The 17,538-nt window shown below is 40.0% G+C and overlaps 1 protein-coding gene across 5 annotated transcripts in view; it reads left to right on the plus strand.

Annotated features, from left to right (window-relative positions):
* Positions 1 to 17,538, plus strand: part of LOC139718242 (ribosome-binding protein 1-like) — a 75,340-nt gene that overhangs the window by 23,151 nt on the left and 34,651 nt on the right. For all 5 annotated transcript variants that reach the window (XM_071629719.1, XM_071629720.1, XM_071629722.1 and 2 more), the window contains exons 5-13: positions 363 to 499; positions 4,187 to 4,259; positions 5,516 to 5,673; positions 7,015 to 7,166; positions 8,628 to 8,802; positions 10,976 to 11,179; positions 11,731 to 11,835; positions 13,040 to 13,203; positions 14,102 to 14,213. In XM_071629719.1, the coding sequence (XP_071485820.1) occupies positions 363 to 499; positions 4,187 to 4,259; positions 5,516 to 5,673; positions 7,015 to 7,166; positions 8,628 to 8,802; positions 10,976 to 11,179; positions 11,731 to 11,835; positions 13,040 to 13,203; positions 14,102 to 14,213 (1,280 nt within the window). The remainder of the gene's footprint in view (positions 1 to 362; positions 500 to 4,186; positions 4,260 to 5,515; positions 5,674 to 7,014; positions 7,167 to 8,627; positions 8,803 to 10,975; positions 11,180 to 11,730; positions 11,836 to 13,039; positions 13,204 to 14,101; positions 14,214 to 17,538) is intronic.

Genomic DNA, 17,538 nt, shown 5'->3' on the forward strand with positions numbered 1-17,538 from the left:
TGTACACTACACTACAATGGTTACAGTTATGATATTCTGTGGATTTAAATCTGATTTCAGATTTTTTTTCTCTCAAGTCTATACACATTTTGCTTTTTCCATGTATCAAAATCACCTGAAAATTTAGATTTCCGATCTTTTCAACAAACCTCAATATCATCCCTGGATTATAAAAGATGGGATCTATTGACATTGATATGAAACTGTAGTGCACAACTGGAGAGCCACAGTCTTGCTGCAAGCAAAAAAGTAGCCTCGGTAATCGATATATTATACTCGAGGCTACAAGTGTATGTGTCACTATGAATGAAACACTCATATTGCATGTGTATGCACGTCTCTGCTTGATCCTACCCACCCAGACCCATCAGCCCTGCGGGGGAAGTCCCTGATCTCGGCCGTGAAGACTGCCCCTCTGAAGGACTCTGAAATCCAGCAGCTGATAGAGATTCTCCTCAACCGGCAAGGGGGCTCTTCATCCGCTGACGACTGGGTCAAGGTTAGTGCAGGGGGTTGTCGTCGTTTGGGGAGGGAGGATTAGCAAGTGAGAGCTCTGTTTTAGTGGGTTCGGTGGAACTTTGTAGCGATACTCTCTGATATTTGCTTCACATACTGAATGCTGTTTGTAATGCAATTTGTAACCCCCCCCCCCAAAAAAAAAAAAAAAAAAAAAAAAAAAATATATATATATATATATATATACAGGTGTAAGGTACATATAATAGATAAGAATAAAGGAAAGTATTTGTAGCATTGTGTTTGTCATCTGTAATTTGGTGTGTGATTAAATGCCAATAGTGTTAACTTTAAAAAACAAGGCCTACTATCCATTTTCATATCAACAGTGTTTGCATGTTCATCATGTGATTTGTCTAATTGTGCTCTTCTTTGCCAAATACATTCCAAACCTCAACAAAAGGTATACATTCAAATGAGTAATGTATGGCTTACACTTTGGTTTGATATTCAAAACCTTTGTTCTGTACAGTAATACCATAAGTGACTGTTTTGAAAGATGACACAGTTTAAATACTGTAAGTTCTGTGAAAGTTAATTGCTAAGTCACTGAGGATATTTTCATAGTGATTCTGTAATTTTTTAAATGTCAAGTAGAAAAGGAGGAATACATTAATGTTTGTGGCACAGGTTTACACATTTGCCAATTCCTCTTCTTTTTTTTTCTTTTCTTTTTTTTTGTGAGGGGGGGAGGGGAGAGTCAAAAGGGTGTTCATCGATACCTCTTGCCCTACCCCAACCCCTTTCACCCTTTTCCCCGTTGGCGAAAGAAAGGGCAAAATTGATTTAGGGATTTAGAGTGCAGTCGTAGGAAGGTTAATGCATTGTTTGATGTGGCACCTTACTTTGACCCTGACTCAGGAACTTTCCGGAGTGATGTTGAATCACAATGCGACATGACTTTGTTAGACAGCTACAGTGGTAGAATCAAAGCCCATCGATCAGTGCACTGCCAACAGCAAGCCTAAAAATAAACACAAACACCAGATCCAGAAAAGAAATTTCACTACACACGCTTTGCTAAACAGAAGTAAGCAAAATGGCAGTAAACTTTGTACAGTTTTTATGCAGTATGACATTTTTGACAGCTCATGGTGTTGAGATTTGAAGAAATCTGTGCTTACAGTTTTGCTGTATTTCACTTTTGTTCTGTCTTAGTGACATTTTCCCCCCATGCCACATCACATTTTCAGGTAAATAATAAAAGTAGACTCACACATGAGCAATGGTGGGGCCACATTCACAGCAATCACATGATCCTGTTCATCAATTTGTACATCCCTTCTTGACGAAATGGCGCCCGAACCTTCCTGTTTCTCTGTGTAGTGTGTACAGTATCCAACAACAATTTCTAACAGAAACAAGTTAGAATCGCTTGGTGACCTTTCTGCTGAAATGATCTTTCATGTAGTGCGGCCCTCCTAGGTTTACACTTCTGACACAATGATCCGGCAGCCATTTTGCCTTGAACTAGACAGTTGACCTCTCTAAACTTCAGTGCACAGCAGCCTACTGATAGAGTTGAAACATATTATGCCAAGCTATTAAACTGATATTATACTAATAAATGTGTATTGTAAAATACAGCCTTTTAGTATTGATGCTTTTTATATGCCACAATCTCAGACCACAGAGTAGAATGGTTGAAGCCTCATTACATAAAAAAGTATTTCTTTTTATGAAATGAGTGTAGCATGATTGCACAGATATAATTTTTCGGTATGTGATTATGACCTTACTTAAACTTTGAAAATGACATTTATCTTGTTTTGCATTCAAAGTCTTCATGTTATACCGTGTATTTACATTGTACGCAAGAATTAAATGCAAAATTATTTTTATCTTCGTTAAATGGATGTGTGAAGGTTGTGGCTAAAAGAAGAGCATGCATACATGTACTAGTAATGTATTTGCAGGCATAACTTGTTTGCAAATGAACTGCTTTTGTCTGTGCAAGTCAAATATAGTGCAGAATAATGACCTTGCATGTGCAGTGATCTGAAGAATATTTTTGTGTCATCTCGCAACGAAATTCGAACACTCTTGTGGACAGATCGCCCACCCAACAAATAATTGGTAAAGAGTCTCTTCTCTTTACCAAGCTCTAAGGCTGAGAAGGATTTTCATAATGCTGCTTGTCCTGTTAACAGCTGCACATGTACACAACCTTCTAAAGGCCAAACAGACCTGTGTCATGGATATCTGTATTACACGAGCCTGTCCTTCACGAAGTCTCCAAACAGAAACCCCAAATCACTTTTTGGTCATGATTCAGTTTCTGGAGGCAGAAGTCATACTAGTATTTTATAACAAAGGAATCCACTGCATATTTACTTTGATTTGCCGTATGTACAACTAGGCAAGGTCCGTGGCACTATGAGATTTTGGTTGTAAAAGGGTTAAACATCTATTGATTGTGTTGATTTTCCCACCCACAATTTGAACAATTCATCTTCTTTATTGTTGTTGTTGCCACTCAATTGTGCCATAATGATTCTGAATTCTGAATGGAATGAAAGAAAAGTCAAATAGGGTCACTTACAGCAGTTAGCTTCCTGCATTTTCACTGGGTCAGTTGTTTACCAGCCATGACCTGTCCTCAGAAATTGAGATGTCCAAGCCATCCCATTGTCAAATGACCCAAGAAATAGAGCATGATACACGCCATCATGGATCTACCTTTTTTTTTTCTTTAACAGTTGATAACTTGTGTAGCTTTTAATGCATTCTCATGAAAATTTTGTGTCCACTGTGGACTGTAAGAAGCATTCTGCACAAAAGGCTGAGAAAGGAAATTAAATTCATCCTAATGGCAGAAAAAGAAAGACATTTTATGTTTGGGAATTTAATTTCACTGAGTTACTGTAAAACCAGACATATTACTTCGCATGCATGAAACTTCTGTGAATTTTGCATGGAGCCATGATTCGCAAAACCAGAATGCACATTAAAGTTTTATTTGTCTGCACAATCCATTGTGTGTAGTTTACTCGTAAGTTTTTTTTATGATCAGCAATTCATGAGAGTTTGTTGCCATGCAAAAGGCTGCTGGCTCCAACTTGTGAAAGATTCACTCCCTGAATGAATGTATCTGGATTTACAGTATGATATTATAGCTGTCAGTTCATTGTCATGATAACAAAAAGTGTTGGCCCCAAAATATCTACATTGTGCTGCAAGCACTTAATACAAAACAAAACAAAATACAGGTAATCTAAAGTAAGCCACCACCATCCCCAACAATGAAACCTAAAGTAGTAATAAAAACATATCTGCCAACTTCTGTTCACAGAAGTAAACATTCTTTTAAGCTATATTCAGGCTTCGATTTGCTATATTTGTAATTATCTGTTGATAGTGAAGTATTTAAGACTTACTAAGACTCATTATTTGGCAATCCACTTTTGCTGTTGTCCTTTGAGCTGTGGGTTTGGCATGTCTGCAAAATGTTACTATGTTTTTGGTAAACAAGAACTGTGGAAGTTACAGAGCTTGGATGCATGATACCTTATGATATAATAATAATATTCTTATATGCCATTATTCCCTCCCGGAAGAAATCTATATATCTCATGAAGCATAACTATAAATACCCTGAAAAGTTAATCATTTATTGTACAGAGTGAAGGCTGTTAAAGAGCTTGTTTGCCATTCTCTCTCTGTCTCCCAGGCCAATCAGAGGAACGACCCTGTGTCTGCCCTGAAGAAACAGCTGCAAGAGAAGGAGCAAGCCCTTCACAATGGTGAGTAGCACAGTGTATCTGACTTGTAGCCATGGCAACCGAGTAAATCTGGTATCCTGAGGAAGAGACGGAGTGAATGTTTTATTGGGGAAAAATATAATAGATGATACCAGAACCATGTAGTAGGTGCATGAATAACGAAATAGAATCTTGAAAGGTCAAGTCTTTTGGAGATGTATGATTAAGATAATGCATACAAGTATATTTAGACTTATGTAATTCAGTGGTGCTAGATGTAAGAATGAGATAATTGAATTTGATCTGCATAAAGTCTTGGCAAGGAGGTGCACAGATTTGTACTGCTGAGAAACCAATTCATTTTGGCAAATATGAAAGGAAGGAAAACGTAAAAATGATTTAGCCATCACCTCTTCATTGGTTTGGATATGCATTATAGAGTTCTCTATGTATTAGTAGGACCATTTTGAGAATGCTAAGGTGATTTCATGCTGTGCAGCGACATTGTATAATCCAACATCTAGAATATCAAAATATGATAATTTGCAATTTACAAAGTGTTTACCTCCATACATTTGATGTGATGTTTTGGAGCAGTATCTAAAGGTCTATGGGAGAGTTCTCTGGTGTGAAGGGCAACTCTGCAAGGGTTGTATTTTTTGTGAAGGATCTCTTTCCATAGGTGGAACAGTGTGTCAAGACTATTGTCTGCCTGGCGAGGCAAGCAGTGACTTTAATCTGTGAAACCGTAATGCGGTCACGGACACAAGTGGGCTGATTGGAAGAGGAAATGATGATGGTTGAACGAGATAACATTGCAGCTATCCCATCAAGATAGCTATACCATGTTTCCAGGAAAAAACATGCTCATGGCAATCGGAAATCACACAAGGGAGATGAAAGGAGACTTGTGGATTTTTTTTTTTTTTCGTAGTGAACATAATTGCGATCAGATGAGTGGCTCTAGCTAAAAGTTGTGACTTAAGATGTTCTAGTCCCAACTGCTGTCTCGGGACTAACATCCGTAGAAGTCTCCAGGGCTTACAAGAGGAGATTGTCGGCTCATTTGGGAAGCCTTCAAGTCATGTGTTTGAATTCTTTAATCCTTACGTGATCTGATGAGTGGGTTCCAGATGAAACACAGGAATGACAACTCATTTACAGTTATTAAAAAAAAAGAAAAAAGAACCGTACCTGCACAATCATATGCAAATGTATATTCATGTTGGCATAAGGTGGTGTGTATACTTAAAACTTTTATCTGAACCATGTTCAATTGATTGTTTCTTCCGTCCCAGAAATGTTGCTCGCCCAGTCGGCCTCCCAGAAGGTCAAGGAGCTGCGCCACGAGCTCAACCAACAGAGGGAGCACTCCGCCACTGTGGAGGGACAGTTCAAGCTCAAGTGTGACACTCAGGCTAGGGAAATTCAGGCGTTCAAGGTCCGCATGCAGCAGGTACGCCTCCAGATATCCCGAGCTCAGTTGAATGACAAGATGAGAACAAACTTGGGTGGAGATTCAAGTATGATCCTGCCATATATGTATTTTCTGTCAATGCTGAGTAGCTAGAGAAATAATAATGATAATAAAAAATGACAACTCATGAGTTGTAATTGCAGCAAGCGTAGCAACCACTTAATACTTGATAGCTGGCTGTTGGATGCCCAGTGTTGCCATGGTAGCTGCAGTTATGCTGCCATACAAATACTTTGCACAATGGATGTACAATTTCTCTGCTTTTTCTGAAGGTATAATGATAGTTTTCGTGGTTTCTAAATCAAGTGGAATAAAAGAGAAATCCTCAATGAAATCAGCAAAACAAACTCTGATTGCCCTTGACATTTCATGTCCATCATCTACTTATTGCTAGTTACGTGCCATCACAGGATTAATCACTCTGTACCATGATTGACATTTAGACTTTACTATTTCCCCAAATGTCGAGAGTTCATCTACAACTAGCATGTGTTCTCTCAAAGACATAGGATGAATTGCTGAATGTACCGAGTCGTAATTCTGTAATAGAGATAAAAGCATTCTTTGACGTGTGTGAATACTCTTACTTGGTGAAATCAATGAAAATGTCTAAATCCTTCCTGTTGTTATGTCTGTTCTCTTGACAATAACTGATAAATCATTAATATTTCAGATTGAAATGAATGTGACCATGATGGATTTCTCAAACCCTATCACCTTGCGGAAAGATGAATGAACAAAGTGATTACAGTAATTTGTTTCATAGCTCTTTAACTAGCACAAAGTCACCTTCAACTCATATCATTATATTGTGCGCATAATGCTATTTCAAGGCCATTGGCAGTAGCATGATGATTGTCTCATGGGATGCCATCGTAAGGGGGAAAAGGAATTGGTCCAATGCACATTATGATTATGCTTTACAAGAATATCATATCTGTGAATGTTTCATATGAGTCTGGGTTGTAATTTAAGATAAAAATTGTGATGAATTTGGGTGTGCTTTGGTAATCTTTAGTCTGCTATTCAAAGTACATTCCTTTTCCAATTAAGTGAAGTATACTTTTTCCATCATTTCATTTTTTTTTTTTTTTGGGGGGGGGGGGTGGCTTGCCTTAACGTTGAATACATTGGGAGTGAAATCTGTGGACCATTTATCAGGTTTCAAATTTGAAACTAGCACGAGAACTTATACCAGTTCAGTCTACTTACAGCTTTAACTGTTTTTAATTGCCAACAAGACTCAGAGATCAAACATGCCAACTAGTAATTTGGAGATTTACGGGTCACATTTCACTTGCATGAACATTATTTCTACAGAGTCACGAGTCGCACACACATGAGATGCAGGCCCTGCAGAACCTCAACAAGCAGCTACGGGCTGCCCAGGAGGAGTCGCAGCCGGATGTTGTCGCTCAGCTGAGGGAGGAGAACAACCGGCTGAAGTCCGAGGCCAACCACAGCGCTCAGAAGTAAATTCTATAATCACTTCCTAACCCCCCTTAGCAACAAATGTACCTTGAAGTAGTGATGTTGCTTTTGTTTGACTGGGATTACTATTGACTGATATTAAGGTCCTTTGTATTGATGTCATACACTATTTTTGTGTCTGCAACTATTCTGCATGTAAACATGGTAATATTCTTGGGAATTATTGTTATGTGTTTAATCTTTATCTGCGATAAAACCTGATATTGAGTAGAATCACAATAAAAATTTACAAATATAGTAAGATTGATAGCCCCCCCCCCACACCTTATTTGATGCGGAGAGTTATTCAAGTTGCTGATACCTTCCTACACATCTTTTGTATTTTTGTATTTTTCCACTGTTATTTTAACAATGAATTCACTTAAGCAAATGTAAAGGTAGCCAATGCAGCCACAGTAAAATAAAACATTTGAAGCTGTACAACTGGTATAGGCCAAACTCACTTGTAGATACTTTTCCCAAATGCCCTTTTTCTGTCCAGGACAGATTTGTCGTATGTGCCATGTACACCAGTCAAGACGAATGAATCTGTTTGACAGCTAGTTGTCAGTCACATGCCAGTGCTCCTTTCAAATTGTGATAACCCTCTCTCCAATTATATCCCCCCTCTCCATGCTTATTTTCTCCCTTCTTATCTCCATCTCTGTCATCATGTTTGCCTTTTCCTATCTCCCACCCACTTCATGATGTCTCCTTTCTCTCCTCCTTGTATCTCCTTTCTTCACCCCTCATCATCCACCCCTCATCCTTCACCCCTCATCCTTCACCCTTCATCTTCCATCCCTCATCTTCAACCCCACATCCCTCACCCCTCATCCTCCACCCCTCATCCTTCACCCTTCATCTTCCACTCCTCATCCTTCCACCCTTTATTTTCCACCCCTTTTCTTCCATCCCTCATTTTCACCCTCATCTTCCACCCTTCATCTTCCATCCCTCATCCTTCACCCCTCATCTTCCATCCCTCATCTTCTACCCCTCATCTTCCATCCCTCATCTTCCCCCTTCATCTTCCACTCTTCATCTTCCACCTTTCATCTTCCATCCCTCATCCTTCCACCCCTCGTCTTCCACCCCTCATTTTCAACCCCTCATCTTCAACCCCACATCCCTCACCCCTCATCTTCCACCCTTTATCTTCCACCTCTTGTCTTCCATCCCTCATTTTTTACCCTCATCTTCCACCCTTCATCTTCCATCCCTCATCCTTCACCCCTCATCTTCCATCCCTCATCTTCTACCCCTCATCTTTCATCCCTCATCTACCCCTCATCTTCCATCCCTCATCTTCCATCCCTCATCTTCTACCCCTCATCTTCCACTCCTCACCTTCCCCCTTCATCTTCCACTCTTCATCTTTCACCTTTCATCCTCCACCTCTCATCCTCCACCCTCCTCCTCTACCCTCTACCTTGCACCCTTCTCTCGCGCCCCCCTTGCAGGAAGGAGCAGCTGATGGGAGCGGAGCTGGCCCGCCTGCAGGCAGAGCTACAGAAGATGCAGTCCAAGCTCAGCAGCAATGAGAGCCAGCTGAGGCAGGGTGACGAGAGGAGGCGTGCCCTGGAGACCCAGATCAGCCAGTACCAACAGCAGCAGAGCCAGTTTGATGCTGGCCAGGTAGGTCAAGACCTCATTCTTAGAATGCAAACAATTGAGAAGAACAACTTGAATAAACAACCAACATTACGAAAAACAAGAAACAACTGTAAAAAGACACACACACATGCAAGAACCTTAAACAAGTACTAGTAGTTTGTTGTCTGTATACTCATATATAATCTTTTTTTTTTTTTTTTTTTAATGGCAAATTTAGTTTTATCCTGGTTGGTGGTGTCAGAGGTCAAGCACCATTGCATCATGAAGGACTCGACCATACACAAGCAGAACACAAACCCACCAAATCACCCTCTTGATCACAACTTAATGACACACGCTTACAAAAAAAAAAATAATAATAATGCCATATTTATGTTGTTTGCTGTCTGTAACTGGTCGCCTTGGTCAGACCACAGGGGACCAGTATTGTTCGCTTGATTGCATAGGAAACAGAGAGTATTTCAAGGTTTTTTTGCCACATTCTTTGCTGAGTGGGAAGGCAGAATCCGTAGTGTTATATCAAAATCACTTTGAGCACTCGGACATCCTTGAGAGAGCGAGAGAAAAAAGAAGAGGCATAAAAATATCCACAACAAAATGCATTGATATTCTCCATCACACTTGGAAACTTCATTTTACATGCTATCCAAGGGGCATAATCTTTGAGCTCCCCCCCCCCCCCAATCCAAGAGGGGAAAGTGTAATAGCAGAGAGCTTTGCCTAATCTAGTCTAACTGTGACTCAAGCTAGGGATCTTGTGTGTGTATTTGTGTGTGAGTTTGTGTCAGTGTCTGTATGTGCTGCTCAAATAGGAAAGAAGAACCAAAGCAACAACAAAATAAAAGCAAATGATTCCTTACACATACATTTTCAAAGAATGAAAAGTGAGCTGATGTAAGGGAAAAAAGGTATTTTTATTTTGTTTGTCAAAGAAATCCGTAGTCATGCTAGTGATGGTACTTTTTGCAGGAAGCAGTGTTTGGCAATGATCATGGGTTTTTTGTTTTGTTGTTTTGTTTTTGTTTCCTTGTTTATCCCTGTTGCTATGGCAGCCGACATGATTGCCACCAAAGACATAGAACATTTCCTGGATTACATGGGGGGAAAACTGCAGTTCATGACTTTGTCCTGTATTAGAGAGTCATGCAAGGTGATAGCACTACTTGATTGAAGGGTCACATGACTTGAATGCACTATGAGTATGCAAGCATTATTATATTGGCTTCATCAGAGATGCAGTATGAAAATCTTCTTAAAAGAAAACTAATCAGCCGCAATGCAACCATTTTTGGATCATATTCTAGTATCTTATTCTTTTATTTTACATTTCTGATGCTGTATGAAAATCTTCTTAAAGGACAACCAGTCAGCCACATTACAGATGCTTTCAGGATCACTTCACTTATTTGTATTTTATTCTTTTGTTCAAATCTCTACCTCTTCGTGGGAAACCGAGGCATGACAGACGTGATCTAATTATAGACAGATAGGCTTGTAGGTATCATGTTAATAGATTATTTGTCTGTTCCTGATCTCATTGTTTACGATTTAAGAAAAACCTTCAGTTTCTTTTCTTGGTACCTGGTCCAGGTATACATTATGAAGTTAAGATGCTCTGAGTAGATTCATCGTGAAATCCCTTGAGGCGAAAGGTCACTGAACTTATAGCAAAAGACTGGCATTTCTTAGTTGTAAAATCAGCTAGGAGTGTTCGGAAGTAATTTAATGTGGTAGGAAGCGTAGGCAACTTATGAGCCGAAGAGGGCAGTGGTTGATAGTTGACAGTCACTGTACTTTCCAATGGTACTGTAATGTAATAAACAGGGTAAAAACAGTGCATAGAAAATAATATTCCTTGATTGTCACAGGTTAGGGTTGAACGTCAAGGTCAAAGTTTATTGCTACACTTTGGCTGTCATCTTCATTTTAGAGCAAGGCTATGGTCCTGAACACATAGTATGCAAAGGCAGTGTGCACTGCAGCCACTTTGCTCTAAGTAGAAATTGGTTGAAACTGCACATGACCCATGATGTCACACAAACCTTGGAGAATATAGTTGAAAAAAAAAGAGAGACTACAGTATATTCCTCGTCTGATTACGCTCTTTGATAATGATCAAGTAGTGGTGCTTATGCTTGTTAACCTCATTGCCCCCCCCCCCCCCCCCATTGCCCCCCACCACTCTGCTCTGCAGAGAGAGAGTGAGTCCGCCCTTTCCAAGCGCCTCATGGAAGTCAGCGAAGAGCTACGAAAGGCCGAGGCTGTCAACCAGAGCCTCAACCTGGCCAAGGACTCCGCCAGTGAGGAGGTGGAAAAGGTCAAAGGTCAGCTGGCCGAGCGTTGCCGCCTGGATGGAGATCGGACTGCGGCCCTCCAGGCGATACAGGCCAAACTCACTGTGAGTCCAAAAAACAAAAAACAAAATGACCAATTGTGCAATCGGGCTTTTGTATCGTTTATTTATTTGTGTATTTTTTGTTTCCGTTGTCAAGAAATGAATTTTATTTTAAGCCCCATGGATATGCGAAATTAAATATTCTTTCAAACAAACCCTAGTAAAAGCCTGGATCCCTCTACTACAATGCATTGTGGATTGGCAGATTGTACTCAGGCAAAGGCTTACCACAGCATGAAATGGTCATGTATGAAGTGATCCTATGAAGAACATGTATATTTTGAAAACTAATAAATGAAATAAAACAAAACTTTTTGTCTTCAAGGGAATTTATGAATTCACTGAATTGCTCAATAGAAATAAGGGAATAGTCTAAATCTTGGCTTTGCTCTTTTTTCAACTTCAGAGCTGATGTTCTCTTAGACCTTGTTACAGCATCTCACGTGTATGCGATGAAAGTGAAACAACTTACCTTCATCAGTGGTATACCCTCAAAGATGTTCAAAGACATGTTTACAGATATATCTTCTTACCTCCTTTTTCCCCCTTTCCAGGAGTCGGAGAGCAAGTGTAACAATCTGGAGGGGCAAGTGAGGGCTGTGGAGAATCTGTTGGAGGAGAAACAGCAGCAAAAGACGCAGGCAGACCAAGAGCTAGAGGTCAGTTTATACATGCTCCCCTGGCCACCATGGACAGTATGGTCATGTTCAACTCCTAAGGCCACTATCTGCCTACTCACACACATCCAGCCTATGTCTCCTAGCTTTTATCTAGCTCCCTCCTCCACTCCTTCCCTCCTTTTTGTCTCTTTCTTATTTCTCTTTCTTCTTACATCCTTTCTTCCCTCTTTTCCTCCCCTCCTTTTCTACCTTCAGACCTTCACTCTTTCTCTCTCCTTCTCTATCTCCCACCTTTTCTCCTTCCTTATTTCTCCATCTTCCTACCCCTTCTCCTCCCTCTTTCCCAACCCCCTCATTTCATAACTCCCTACCTACTGTAAAACATGATATATTCGCGGCACGAAATTTTCGCGAATTGGAGCTGACGGCCTTTTTCGCGGCATGAAATTTTCGCGAATTGCCACTGGCGTTCAATGCATATAGTGTAGTTAAGAAATTTCGCGTGCATTTTAATTTCGCGAATCTTGGCGCTCGCGAAATTCGCGAAATTAAAATGCACGCGAACATTCCTCGTTTTACAGTATTTGAATCTTCCCCCTCCTAGAGCTTTATCCCTTCGTGTTCTTTGCTTCCTTCCCTCCCTCCGTCTTTCCCTACTCCCCTTCCTGCCATCCTCCTCTCCCTCCACACCTATCTCCCTCCTTACCTACCTCTCTCCATCCCTCTCCTGTCTTCCTTCTCTCTTGCCCCACCTTCTTCATGGCTATACCTCTCTACTTCCCTCTCTATCCTTCCCAACCTCTTTTCTTTGCTCACCTTTCTGTTCCTGTATGTATCGTATCTGTTCCTGTATATGTTGTATTTCAACATCACTCATCAACCAGGTGTTTTATGAATGAAGAAACGGTAACCATGGCAGCTCTGCGCTTTCAGCAAATTTTGTATTTCCCTTTGTATGACTGCTTGCATCGTGCGTTGCCTGTTCGACTGGAGACTTGGAAGAACGATAGCTGAAAGTTTGTGGAAATTCTTTACTGAGACTTTGTGATTGTTACAGTGTTTGCAAATCAAAATTTGCAAGCATTGTGCCCATCAAAGTCTGAGCACCTGTAACTCCAGCCATGATTGCCATGTCCTGACCAACTCTGTCTATTTGTGCTGCTCTCTCTCTCTCTATCTTCGTCCCATGTGTGTCCCATTTGTGTCAAGTTTGACATGGTGGTCTGCTCTTCCTTTTTTCCAGGCTCTGAAAAAGGAGAATGACTCTCTCCAAGGTCAGCTGCAATCCCGGGAGAAGAGGTCAGAAGCCGAGGGTCAGGAGGCCCCGCCCCCAGCCAGTGATAGTGCAGACCACACGGATTCCGGACCCAAGGAAGAAACTGTGTTGCTGAAGGATCACAACACCATGTAAGTTTGACTCACAGAAAAGATGGATGTAGTATGCATTCTTGACAGAAAAGCATTAATCAACATGTCATATTGATAAACTGATATGACTGAATAGCATTGAAAAAAAATTTGATTGCAGAAAACAAATAGAAAATGAATAAGAAGAAATTATGCAACATTCATGAAAGAATACTGGTTGATTACAGTAAAGATGCAATTATGTTATCAGAGAAAGTTTATATTTTGGGGCATGTTTAAGCATTTCATTGTTTCGCAGAACAAAGGCAGCTGATATCAGACATGAGCTGAATGTCAAAAGCCCCGTGTTTAGTTACACACCAGATGTTTCTTTCCTATATTGTGTAATTTTGTTACTTTTACAATGTTATGATTTATGCAATTTTATGTCCATGATATTGAGATTAGATTTTGCTTGTTTAGACCAAAGGATGTTATAGATAAAGGCAAGTGGCAAGACATGTATAATTACTTTTTTTTATGGAGTATCAGTCACTTATAATTTGCTGATATTATCCCTCTTAGTTGTTTGCAAAGCGAAACAGCAATTGGATCACACTGTCAAATAGCAGTTAACGACATGCCCTGTGCAAGTTTGTCTTGTTTTCAGTCAAGCATCAATTTATGATGTGTACTTTATTGTCTCTGTCACAGTAATTAATTCCTCGTTCTCCATTCTATACACAAATAAATTCCTCTATGTCATTCATAGTACTCCATCCTAAGCACTCTGTTTAGAATATTGGCGACAGATAAAGGGGTTTCAATTTCTCCTATCGCACCTGTGATTGCCCGTCCAAACAAAGCCCACCAGAAGTAGATACCTATGTTGTATCACTCTGTGTGTGTGTGTGTATGTGTTTTATGGGATGTTGTTATCACCTGTGTATGTTTGCAGTGTAGCAGATAAGGAGAAGACAATAGCGGGACTGGAGGAACAGCTGAACTCCAGTCGGACAGAGCTTGAAGGACTCCAGGCAGTAGTGGAGCAACAGAAACAGAGGAATAATGTAAGTCCCCCCCCCCCCCCCCCATACCCTTTGGATGTGGACTTTGCTCAGGTCCATTGTTTACCCCCTCATGCTAGGTTATCTAGAGTAGCCAACCCAAATTCAATCTCCACCCCCTCCCCCCCCCCCCAAGTCTCTTTTGCCTTCCTTTCTTGTAGATCAAATATAGCTCTCCCCACAGACTGTAGTCAGAGCTTGAGATATGAAAGAAATGTCAATGATACTTGAAAAGGCAGTAGCTCCTAATGTCCCCGCATGTGTCCTTCATGAAGGGGCCGAGAGCAGAAGAGATTGAAATTTGCTGAAAAGAGAACACCCCTCTCCTCCAACCCAAAACCCACTCTCTTAATACCCAGCAATCACAACAAAATGATACCTCCAAATTAGATATCAGAAAAAAAGAAAGGAAATCTGTGCATTTCTGTCACACATCGTACATGTATACTGTACTTTTATAGACATTACACATTCAAACATGCTCACATGGCCGACATGGCTTTACCTGACTGAAAGGGGAATTCCAGACCAGTTAAAATGGGTCTGTTAGAGGAAGAGTAGAATTTTACAAGCACAGTTTGTGTAGTAAATATTTGATCAGAATCACATAAGATGTAAGAAGGTTGTGAAAGTATGAAGTTTCTTTAAATTTCTCAAAACAGTTCTTGAACAGTCTTTATGAATATGCTAATGAGTGAGTTGATGGTGCCATCACCTCACACACCTTGCCATAAAGTTTGTATGCATAATATAGAAATTTCTTGTTGTTGTTCAAATTCAATAATGCCAGGTCTCAACTTAAAATGTGTCTACCTGACTATTATTTTGAAGTCATTCAGCAAGGCAATAACAGTATGTTTTACTCTTGTGTAGCAGGGGGAAAAAATGGAATTTTTGCCATTTCATTTTATGCAAGATCCATGAAAAATCCTTAGATGATGACATCATCAGCTTATTTGCATATTCCTGAAAACTGTTTGAAAACTCTTTTGCAAAAATTAGTGAAACTTCACAATTTCATAGGTTCCTTGATTTTTATCCAATTTAATCATATTATCACTGTTGTGCTTATAAAATTTGACTCTTTCTTTTCAGACTAACTTTTTGCTTTTCCAAAATTCCACTTCATGGGCAACTGTTTTGCATCTGGTATATTATAATATCACTTTGGAATTTGTATGGAAACTAGATAACATTTGGTTGTTTGGCTATCAAGGACTAGCATAAAAAGAAATATTGTATGAATGGTGGTTGTTCTTGGGAACCATCTGCTCATTCTAGCCATGGTCACAAAGCTATTAAATCGGCTCAAGTGTTCATTAACAGGATACAACTGCAGAGCACTTGCTAAGTAACTGTCAATCTATGGTAATCCACAGACATATCAGTGTTGGTTGGCTAATTGGAAATTAATATATCCTGGAAGTGGCTCAGATTGGCTGATAGCATTTTGACATTAAGTGTAGTAGCTTTCTCGTACAAAATGTAGGGGAGGGAGGGACCTTTATAGCAGAGAAAGGTCGCTTTTAGCTTAGAATGGCAATCCAAACAGATAGAAAGCAACTTAGATTTCCTTCTTGTGTCACATCACACGATATCCGAAGTTCTGTGAGTAGCTTGAAGCAAGTGAAGGAAGGGGGGAGGGGAGGGGAGGGATGGAACAATAAAAAAAAAAAAAAATGAAATAAAAAATCTGTCATCCACTGCCAAATAGGTGAAGAGCTGGGTTTTGACCTAGGCTGCTGTGTTAATGTATAATCTTCTTGAGGAACTTTGGTTGAAATCAGCAGAGCTATTGCCAAAGAGAGTGCTGCCTTGAAGATTTTTGTCCATCTTGTGTTTTACAAAGGGCAATGTACAGTGCAAACTGTCAAAAAAGATGGAGGTAGAAATTGTCTGGGGAAATAAAAAAAAAAAAAAAAAAATATATATATATATATATACTGTATATAATATTGAACCACATGCTTGGGTCATTATAGAACACACAAGCTTTCAAATCTACCATTTGATATATTCATTTCTTTGCTGTGCTGACAAGCAGCTGTTAATTTTAAATAGTTTATGCTGGTATGGTCATTTTTGAAAATGACACAAATGTACATGACCCTGTTAGTCTGCAAACAGTATGTACACATATTAGATGCCACATCTGTAGGTTTCAAACAAGTACTGCTTTCATCCCATTCATTCTGTGGAGTGAAATTTCTGAGATTAGTTTGTTAGCTTTGGTTGAAATTTGTGTAGACTCAACCTCTAATTATAGTCTTGTAATTGTATTTTTAGCTCCAAATCTGTTTATCCGATAAATCTCAGCCACCGTATTTCATATGTCTGACAACCATTAACAACTGTGATGTTTTTTCTGTACCTCCATCATATTTTCTTTGCTGGAAATAATGCCTCTCTAACATTAGCTGAATCATGGCTGTATGGCCTATCCCCTTGCTTCTGAAAAACTCCGTTGAAGCAGGGAGGTGGAAGAAAGATGGAGTGTGCTCTTCTGAGTTTCCTTTGAAGTCATGCGTGGCCCCGACAGCGTTTTTTTCCCCCTCCCGTAATCCCATTACTCACGCTCGGCGCACTGCAAGTCGTAAATCTTGTGGCGGAAATCACGACGCGAAATGCATTGTGGTCGGGGAATAAAATGGCGTCCTACGGTGTAACACAGAACTCTAGAGTGTATTCTGTAAAGCAGTGGTGTAAGCAGTGGTGGTGGTTCTGGCGATCGTGATTTTGACGGAGACGAGTTTGTTGAGGAGGAATTGCTTTTAGCAAATTCAAAATCACATTGACACAGCAACTTAACGAAATTTGATTTGCAATTGAAACTGAAACTCAGAAAGTTAGATGGGCCTTGGCTTGGAAATTGGAGGCCAAGGCAAGGGCAAGGCTCAGGACCTCAGGTACGCTGCCTAGCAAAAGCATACCTAACGTTAGTCCTAGCTAGTAGACTCTAGTATTTCACAAACTAGAATCTAACTAGCTCCAGAGGTGTACTCTACTACTTTTTAATTCAATTTTTTTGTAACGTTAGCATGGGGTAGAGTCAAGTAGATTACCGGTATTTACCGATGAATGATCGAGGGAGAGTGAGGCGAAACACTGTATACTAAGCTCTGTTTTTCCCCCTAAAATATACTTACAGCATCATACATCTAGGCTTTTATAGATATCATCTTTAATTCTCTACGGAAAATTATTATAATCAAGGCTGATATGTCTAATTTACACTTTTTAACACTCAACTTTCCATTCCAATATGTATTTACTAGTAACTCAAATTCACCGAAACAACGGCAACGAACGCTGTCCCGACGCCTACTCG

This window comes from Diadema antillarum, unplaced genomic scaffold (genome assembly GCF_040938485.1).
Source record: "Diadema antillarum isolate AM-2024a unplaced genomic scaffold, OU_Dant_1.0 scf00000091, whole genome shotgun sequence".
NCBI classification, from domain to species: domain Eukaryota; kingdom Metazoa; phylum Echinodermata; class Echinoidea; order Diadematoida; family Diadematidae; genus Diadema; species Diadema antillarum.